Below are 9,494 nucleotides of genomic sequence, written 5' to 3'. Positions count from 1 at the left end.
CTGCGGCTCAGGTCACGGTCTCACAGCTAGTGAGTTCAAGCCCCGCATCGGGCTCTGTACTGACATCTCAGAGCCTGGATTCTGTGTCTCCCTCTCTCTCTGCCCCTCCCCTACTCACGCTCCGTCTGTCTCTCTCTCTCTCCTTCAAAACTAAATAAATGTTAAAAAAAAAAAAAAAAAAAAAGACCACAAACCTTCGGGTCTGAGCCCTGGCTTTACTGTTATCCAGCCTGTGACGCTGGAAAACTGCCTAACCGCTCCATGCCTCAGTTTCCCCACCTGAAAAAGAGAGATGGCGGTAACTCTGTCTACTCCATAGAGTTGAGAGGCAGAGTGATTCATGAAGATAAGTCAATAAATGAATAATTTATATTCTGTAATTTGTTGGTAATTAATACAAATACGTTAATACATATAAATGCATGCCAAATGGTAGCTGCTATTGTTACTAATTACTATTACCGATTCTAGATCCGGTCCCCAGAGAGCGCAGGCTTAGTGCAGTATGCAGAGTGTTGTAGAGAAAACCTCTGCTTCTGTCCCCAGCTGAGCCCTGGACTTCTCTGAAGACTGACCCCTGACCATGACCACAGAGGTTCTCTCCAGCACAGGGTACCCTACAGACTTGGAACTTGCGTCCAACAGCACCCCACCACTACCCACTGCTGACACTCAGCTGCCTCTCGCCTCCTTGTTCCCTGGCCGGCCCCTGGAGGCCTTAGGGTTTGTGACCTTGACCTCCGGTGTCCCTCCTAGTTCTAGTCTCCTACCGATATGTCAGATTGCAGCTCCCGACCACCACCTTCTCATCCGCTCTGCCCAAGGTCTGAGCTCCTGGGCCTGACATCATGGTTAATTCCCCACCCCTGGCCCCTATTGCCTTGACCTCTGACAAAGCTACCAACCTACCCGAAGGGCGTGTCCCACCAACCATCTTAACCCCATCCTGCAGTATCAGATGCTCACATGGACTGAGGCAGGGGGCGGGGGACCCGTGATTGCTCTCTGCATCCCCACTGCCCCGAGCTCATGGACAGTAGGGTCTGCTTCTCCCTGCGGGTCAATGAGAGAAGCCCAGTCTTTTCTGGAGGAAGAGAAATGGCAGAGAGAGCCTGTGGAGTATCCCTGATGGGGACAGGGGATGATGTGACGCACGGCCTTTGGGCTAGTCTGCAAGGAAGTCTGTGTCCGGCTGAAAATGTCCCCCGAGTCTCCTGAGTGAGAGGAGCCCACTCCCAGGAGAGGACTGGCCTAGCGCCTCCTTCATGGAAACTTAGAGCCGGTCCAGATGCTCCTGAAAGTCTCAGGGTGGTCTGAGTGTCTCACAGCCCCGGGGGGGCGGGGGTGCTCTCTTTGGGACAGCTACTCCAGTGGCGGAGGGTGGCCCAGCCCCAGCTGCTCTGGCTGAAAACCCAGCCCCCACCTCCACCCTGCTTGGCTGGTGAAAGCGGGGCCAGCACCTCCCGCTGAGAGCACTGACGGGTGGGGTGGGCCAGCCGGCCTGGAAGTGCGTTGTCCAGGCAACGGCACTTTGAGTGACAGGCGGGTACCGAAGCACAGTTCAGGAGCATCCAACTACTTTCCCCTTAGAGAACAGGGCTGGACCCCTATTGAGAGGGGTCTCTCTTCTTTCTTTTTCCTGGAATCTGGGTGTGGCAGAGGGGCCACAGCTCCCCGTGGGCTGCCCCTAAACCTGCCTCCTCTCCTCCCCTAGCCCGGAACCTGGAGTTAGGGGCAAAGCGCGGCTCAACCTGGACACACAGATGAACAGAGCCCTGACTCCACTCCCCCCACCCACCCCCGGCCCCTCCAAGCTGCAGATGGCCTTTCCCGTGCCTGAGGTCAAACTGCAGCAGCAAGAGCCTGGAAGCCTGCCCTCACCTGCCCCCTCCCGCCCCCTCCTTGCCTGGCCCCGGCTTCTGCTCTGGTTCTGCTCTTGCACGGGCTCCTGAAAAATTCATCCACCCCAACCTCAGCTCACACATGGAGAAGACGCACCTGACTCACTCCTGGGGGCCCTGCCTTTGAAGGTTCAGGGTTCTCTGGGCTGCTGAAGAAAGCACTGGTGTCGACGTGCCTGTGGGTACGTGTGTGGGTGTGGGACTGGACCAGCTACACCCGGGTGTCTGGATACACACCGATGGGTGTATTTGTGCCTTGTGCACGCTGGGCCCTCGTAAGACTCCCAGGCAGGCGGGACCCATGGCGCCGGGCCACAGGAGAAGGAGAAAAGCAAAGGGAGGCCAGGGTGTGGGCGGGGAGAACCGTCCCAGGCCAGGGACCCCTCCGGGCCCCACCTGCTGGGCCGGGAGGACTCCCAATGCTCTGTCCTGGTTCTAACAGGCAGCAACCGAGGCCTTGGATCCAGGGCCTTCAGCTTCTGTGTCCAAGCAGGACTGGGCAGACAGGACATCGAGAATGGGGGTATTAGTGCCCGTGGCATTGTGTACAGGTGTGGATGCTTATACAGGTGTGTGTTAACACTGCCTGTGTCAGAAGGGGGCTTGGGAATGCTGATACCCGGCAGCTCACCCTGGATCCTTCCCCCCCCCCCGGCCCCCCCAAACGACCCCTTCCCAACTCCACAGGTCCTGCCGCCGGGAAAAACTGACCACAAGGCCCGGCTCTCACGTTGGTATAAGTGATCAGAGAGAAACCAGACTAAGTGAGCCCTGGCAACGAAAAGTCGGAAAAGGTTATTTTTCTGGACCCCTGTTTCCTGTGACTTGTTGAAGAGAAATATTACCCCGCTCCTACGGCTGTTCTCCCAGAGCAATAGAAGAGCGTGAAGTTATGAAATTGAGGGCACCTTCGCTGAGCAATCGATTAGCAGCCGAGAGAGCTTGTGAATTGGCTGTCTGGACATTTCCAGTAATAAATTGTGAAATAGTCCATGAATAAGTAGTTGGCGGAGTTCAGAATTACCCCCTAGGAAATGTTGCAGGTCTAGAGACACATTACTAAGGCGAGCACCATTTTAATGCTCTGGGCTTTGGCTGTTAAATATGTATGCCATCCGCAAAGCACTTCCCGAAATTAATGGCATTTTACAGCTGCTCCGAAGGCAGCGTATTTATATGGAGATGTATAGATTCTGGGGCTGTGGTGGCTTCACAAATGAAGTGCTAATTTTAGAGAATAGGCCCAGGGAGGGGCGTGGAGGGAGGGTCAGGAAGTGAGCTATCTCGGGGACCTTTTCCGAAATGGTTTTCGGCTGCCAGCTATGATTTTTAACCTTTGCTGACCTTGGGCATGGTCTCTAGGCTGGAAAGGGCACTGCAGTAATGGACTACCCGGCACACAGAGAGAAGGTAATGATATTGATATAAATAAATAAATAAGTCATATTGGCAGCTTACATTTGCCAGGCACCGTTGTAAGTGCTTTTCGCAGATTGACTCGTTTATCCTCACAACGACCCTGTCTGGTAGGTTCCATTATTATCCCCATTTTACAGAAGGAGGTAAATTGTGCCCAGGATTCAGTGTGTGGTTGGTGATCCCCCTGGGGGAGATATTACCTTCTCTCCAGTTCTTTCCTTGAGCTAAGATCAGGGCACCGCCAGGTACAGTGGTGCACGTTGTTCACTGCACAAGAATGTCCAAGCAAAAGGAGAGGTTAGGACTGAAACTCTCTCTCACTAGGCCCCCTGCCAGGGTTCGGGCAGCACCTTCCCAGAGACGGATTTGCACAATGGCAATGTGTGCCCAAACCAAAGCCCCCCCTTCTCTCCAAGTAGCCCCAGAACCTTCCCCGCCCCGACCTGGGCTCTCTTCTCCGACCTTGTGAGCTGCCTACTTGGTTGTAGGGTGGGATAGGAGGCACAGAGATTCAGAGATTCAGCATGGAGTCTAGCTGAAGGACCCAGTGTTCACCCAGTTAGGCTATGAGGTGGTTTTCTCAGAATTCCTGGAGAGGCGGGAACCCTTTGGGGCTTCCCACGCTCCCCCCATCCTTTCTGTGAGGCATCCCGAAGGACTGTTGAAAATTTAGAGTAAATGAGTCCTGGGGTGGGGTTTTTGAAAGGTAGCAGTGCTGGAGGAACAGGGCCAGAGAATTGGGGCCACCTGAACCCACGGGAGCCCGGTAAGAGGCTGCTGGTGGGTTCCTGCTTCTGAGACTCTCCGGTGAGGGTGTCCTCTGGGGACTTCATTGCTCACCCTGCCCCACGGGCCCACAGTGTCAGAGGAATAGCCACTCTGGTTGACAAAATGGTAAGACACGTCCATAATCGGGTGTGTGCCTTCTCGTGGGCATGTGCACATGGGATTGCCAGGACACGTGCCCTCTGTCAGCTACTGTGTCACCTGTCAGCTAAAGACCTGAGGCATTCTGACATGGGGGTGGGGATGCTGAGGTGGCTTTAGGGAAGATTAAGGCCCAACAAGAGGCCACAGGCATGAAGGACTGGAGCTAGCCTCTATCAGACTGCAGTTCAGTTCCTGCAGTAAGTTTTGAGCAACTTACTGACCTTCCCTGAGCCTCAGTTTTCCTCATCTATTGAATGGGGATAATGTCACCTGTCTTGCAAGCCTGTGAGGCCTGCCTCAAACAACCCTTGAGAGACTTTAAGGCCGTGTCGGGTGCATAGTAGGAGCTCAGTAAACGTTGAGTTTGCTGAGAGGTGGCTTGTCTCCCGCAGCCTGGTGACAGGGGTTTGTCAGTGCAGCTGGGTGGATGCAGCCAGTGGAAACACAGACTTGTGTGTTGACCCAGGTTCCGGACAGTGCTGTGCGCCTGGATTTTGCCACAGCAGAGCCCACGGTTCCTCATTTCCTGGACCTCAGACTGGACAAGGTCAATCAATGGCTACTTTCCACTGTCTGTCCTGTCTCTTCGAGTTCTCTGCAGGGCGGCGAGGGGTTTGTTTCTTAAATAAGAATTGTGCCCTATTCTAAGCCCCTTGCGGCTCACATCGCCTGGCAGGGAGGGAGCCTGACAAGGGATAGGGGGCCCTGTGCCCTACAAGCTACCCTCCGGGGACCCCGTGCCCACCAGGGAGAGGCACCCTTGTGGCTCCGCGCCTCTGGCACAGTGAGGCGGTTAAGAGCTTACACTCTGGGGCCACACAAGCCTGAGTTCATATCCTCTCCGTGCCAGCAGGGCGAGCTCACACCAGTCACTTGTCCTCGTGAGCTCCCTTACTACATCTGTAAAATGGGGTTGTGGGTCCCCACCCCCGAAAGGGTGAGGTCACGGTGGGAGGAGGCAATGCCAGCCGCTGTCTGTCGAGCACTCCCTTGCTGGGCTGCGTGCTAGGCTCTCCACAGCAAATCCTAATGCTGGAGACTGAGATCCTCTGAAGGAGAGAGAGGTATCGGGGGGCGTGAGAAGGTATTTGGGGGAGAAGTCAGGGAGGATACTGGACGGAGAGCCTTGTGCCGCAGGGTGAGCAGACAACAGAATCCCCTGGAGGGGAGCGTCTTAAAATAGATTCCTGGGCTCCACCCCAGAGCTTCTGGCCCGGTGGCCTGGGTGGAGCCCGAGAGTGTGCATCTCTGAGGACTTCCTGGGTGCTGCTGGTTGGGGACCATTCTTTGAGAACCGCTGGCCTTCATGGATGGTGCAGCAGAGAGCCTGGGATTCAGAATCAGATCGTCTTGTGTCCAAATGCCTGTTCCACCACCTACTAGCTCTGTGACCAGGGGACAATTAGTCCACCTCGAGCCAGGGACTGCTAGAAGGTGCCTATTTGTGAGGCACAGTGTTGGCCTGACTTAACAGGCCATTCTTCTAAGCCCCCTGGCCCCGCCCCCCAAGGCTTCTTAGACGCACAAGCCGAAGTTCCAGCCTGAGCTCTCCCCCCAACCCACTCAGCCTTGGTCAGCCCCTCTCCCCTCTGTCCCTGCAGGAGGAGCCCTTTGTCATGTTCCGGAAGTCCGACCGGACGCTGTTCGGGAATGACCGCTTCGAGGGCTACTGCATCGACCTGCTGAAGGAGCTGGCCCACATCCTCGGCTTCTCCTACGAGATCCGGCTGGTGGAAGACGGGAAGTACGGGGCACAGGATGACAAGGGCCAATGGAACGGCATGATCAAGGAGCTCATCGACCATGTAAGCGGGAGGGCACCCCCTGGGAGGCTTGGCCAAGTCCATACACATCAGGGTGGGGCATCCTGGCAGGCGGGGGCTCCGGGGAGCAGGAAAGATGGAGACAAAGGTTGTGACCTTGGGGAGGACCCAGCTGCCTTGGGCCTGCCTTGCTCATGCTCCCCGGGTCCCAGACGTTGCCCTGCGCCAATGTATTGCCTCCCATCTGACCGAGCCTTCCCCACTTTGGTGACTTTGGTGACTTAGGGCACGGAGTAGATTCATCGGTGCCTGAACAGCTTTGCGCCCCGTGGGGGAGACAGGTGGTGCAGGGAGCTGAGGGCTGTGTGAAGGGACAGGCAAGGCCCAGCTGGGCAGTTCTGTGCCCGAACGGGGAGGTGACCCAGGGAAGCAGACAGGCAGAGCTTTGGGGGGCAAAGGAGCAGCTGGTAGGAGGGGCCTGGGGTTCATGGGACCCTGGGAGGAAGACAGAAGCCACAGTGTAGGGTCACCACAAGGTAGGGAGGTGGGGGGAAGTCAGGGGCTCCAGGGTCGAGTGCCGTTTCTCATCAGCTGTGTGAACCGGGGCAGGTCAGGGGACCTCTGTAAGTGGTTTCCTCATCCGTCAAATGGGCGTTAATCCTCCCTTCCTCATAGGATTATTGTGACACGGGATGGGAGGTACGAGGCACGGGGTGCAGCCCACGGCAAGCCCTCGGTAAGAGGAAGGCTTGTCAGAGGCAGTAAGTCGGGAGCCCGGGCTGCAGTCGGATAGAACAGGTTCAGATCCCCACTCTACCACCTGATAGGTGTGGGATGAGAAAGTTCATCAACCTCGCCGAGTCTCAGTGTCTTCACGTCTAAAATAGGAGTAAGCCACAGCTACCAAAGCTTCTGCATTTGTTGCAGGAATTCAGTGAGGAGCCGTTAGCACAGGCTCAGCTGGCACGTAAGAAACATTGCCTGCCTTCCAGCCGGGGGCCCTCAGCTTTCCAGAGGCATTGCTCATCAAGGACCTGCTAACGTATGCAAGGCCCTAACCTATGCCAGACCCCCTTCTATCCCTTCTCTCAGTTCTCCTCGCAACAAGCCCGTGAGGTGGGTACTGTTATCACCACCCCTTTCACAGATGAGGAAGCTGAGGCAGAGAGAGTGAGGACCCACGGCTAGTAAGTGGGGGAGCTGGGATTTCCAAGCGGCAAAATCTTTGGAGGCTCTCTGCTTTCTGAAGCTCTGTCCAACCTCTGCAAAGAGCCATCTGTGGCAGGAGCCAGGGCAGAGAGGTAGGCTTCAGACCTTTGCCTGAAAAGTACCAGCTGCTGGGACTCTGGGACTGTTGTCACTCTTCTGCCCGCCCAGCCCCTGCTGAAAGGAATGCCCAGCAGGGACTTTGGAGACTTGGAAGGGAGGGAGCTGGAGCTCAGAGTGGGAAGGCTCCTGAAGAGCTTTACCTTGGCATCATTTCCTAGGCCCCAGGAAATCGGGCTCCTGTGGAAGGCCGGTAGAGAGGCTGTAATGGGTAAAGGGCATGAACTTGGGCTGCGCTTGATTCCCACTCTGCCCCTTGCTACTGTGTGCCCTGGACAAGCGTCTTGGCCTCTCTATGTCTCAGTCCCCCTATCTGTAAAATGGGAATGATGGTAACAGAACCAGCCCCATAGGTTGTCGGGAGGGCTACGTTCACCCATGTGCATTATGTCAGTACTTGCTTTGTTTTCGTCTTTATCCTTATGGTTATTCCTTCGAGGCCGGGGGAGGGGGCTTCAGGAAGTACCTCTGTGTCCCTGAACTCCACTTTCTAACTCAACAGTGAGAATACAATAATACCTGCCCTGCGTTCTTCCCAGCGTGTTGAGTGGCTGGGAGGAGAGAGCTGGTAGGGGAGCACTCCTAGATCGTGGAATTCAATATAAACGGAAGGGAGTGGTGTTGTCACCATTATTAGTAATAACTATAATTATTATGGAAATTAGTCAGCAGGCCCCAGAGGCATCTCCATTTATCAGCTTCCCCACTCCTGCTCTGTGAGTGGGGCTCTGGAACGCGGGGCCCCCGGTGGGTTCCGAGCCTGTCATTTGCAGAGGCCGGCGGGGCTGCGGGGGAAGAGGGGGTCACACAGAGAGCGGAGGCCACATGTGGAAGTGAGCTGGGCTGGTGCCAGCCTCCTCAGTCACAGCATCTCCAGCATCCAGAGCTTTGGAGAGCGTTTGCAAGGGGGTGGATCAGAAAAACCCAGCAGCAACCAGACCTCTGTAAGCTGACCCTCAGCTGGGGAAAAGAGGGGGCCTCGTCTGTGGCCTCCGTGCAGCCCAGTATCCATCAAGGCGCGGGCCCTGACGGGACATGCAGGGGACCTTGTTAAACCCGATTCCCTACAATTGATGAGCCTATAAATCCTAGCTTGGTGCCATTTTTAATAACATCATAACCATTTATTAGTGTCGTCAGATAATTAGTCTTCTCGCTAGCTCATAGATAGCGTGGTAAAGGCTTGGCAATATTATTACTTTCTTATTAGGGATCTGAACGTAGACGTAAAAGTGATGAATGCCTGCCTTTGCAAGAATCTGACCCCCGAGGCCCATTTGGAGGCCCCAGGTGGAGCCTCTGACCAGCAAGACTTCAGTCCTCCTCTGACACTCTGCTCACCTCTGTCCCATGCCACACGGCCTTCCAGGGAGCCAGGGTTATGGGGGAAGATGGCATGTGTGGGGTGCGACCCCCTCCTGCTGACATGCTCCCCTCCCCCAGCCCTGCCCCCTCCCCCAGGGCCAGCAACAGACAGGATAGGACACAGCCTGATTTCTCCATCCATCACCCCAGCTCTCCCAGACCGTCGCTCTCTCCAGTTTCACTGCCCGCTGTCTGTCATTTCCTCTTTCTTGAAGGTCTTCTGCTCCCGTCTATGCCTTAAATTGCTCCCGGGTGTTTTAATGACTCTGGAATCCGAGAGAGGTGACTTCAGATTCCGAGTCTAGCACATATTCAACGTCTCTGGCCTCCGTTTCCACATCTGTAAAATGGGAATAATAAAAAAAAAAAAAAAAAAAAAAAAAGCCTTTTCTCCCCGAGTCTGTAGGAGGATTTAATGAGATACAGCCCAAAGTTGCTTAGCAGAGTGACCGGCGCTCCGTAAATGGGGCAGCAGCTGGGAGCTGTCCTGCTCGTCAGCGTTCCTACGGGGACAGGCCTGCTGTCTAAAGTGTGCACATGGAAGAACATGATGGTGGTGGCAGGGGCCTGCCCCTCAGCTGTGGTCATCCTGGTGGGCCACAGTGATCCCGGATCTGATAGCCTCTGGATCCAAATAGCCTCAGGAAACTGACTCACACACCGATTAGACTCACGCGGAACTGAGGCCCACACGAAGGCATCAGCCCCTTACTTCACTTGGGGCATTGGCCTTTCCTGCCACCCAGAGCTTCTGTCCCGGCACCCGGTGTCCAGGATCGTGCTGGAGACT

At 55.5% G+C, this 9,494-nt stretch overlaps 1 protein-coding gene across 3 annotated transcripts in view; it reads left to right on the top strand.

Annotated features, from left to right (window-relative positions):
- Positions 1 to 9,494, top strand: part of GRIK3 (glutamate ionotropic receptor kainate type subunit 3) — a 228,544-nt gene that overhangs the window by 180,006 nt on the left and 39,044 nt on the right. The window contains exons 10-11 of one of the 3 annotated variants that reach the window (XM_040469514.1): positions 5,852 to 6,055; positions 8,920 to 9,159. In XM_040469514.1, coding sequence (XP_040325448.1) covers positions 5,852 to 6,055; positions 8,920 to 9,009 — 294 coding nt within the window. In that variant the 3' untranslated portion in view covers positions 9,010 to 9,159. Of the gene's footprint in view, positions 1 to 5,851; positions 6,056 to 6,940; positions 7,388 to 8,919; positions 9,160 to 9,494 lie in introns of those variants that run through there. The other 2 variants (XM_040469511.1, XM_040469503.1) reach the window with 2 other exon arrangements.

The sequence above is a fragment of the Herpailurus yagouaroundi genome, unplaced genomic scaffold (genome assembly GCF_014898765.1).
Source record: "Herpailurus yagouaroundi ecotype Mexico unplaced genomic scaffold, PumYag 77, whole genome shotgun sequence".
NCBI lineage: Eukaryota > Metazoa > Chordata > Mammalia > Carnivora > Felidae > Herpailurus > Herpailurus yagouaroundi.
This window is presented reverse-complemented; position numbering and strand designations above follow the sequence as displayed.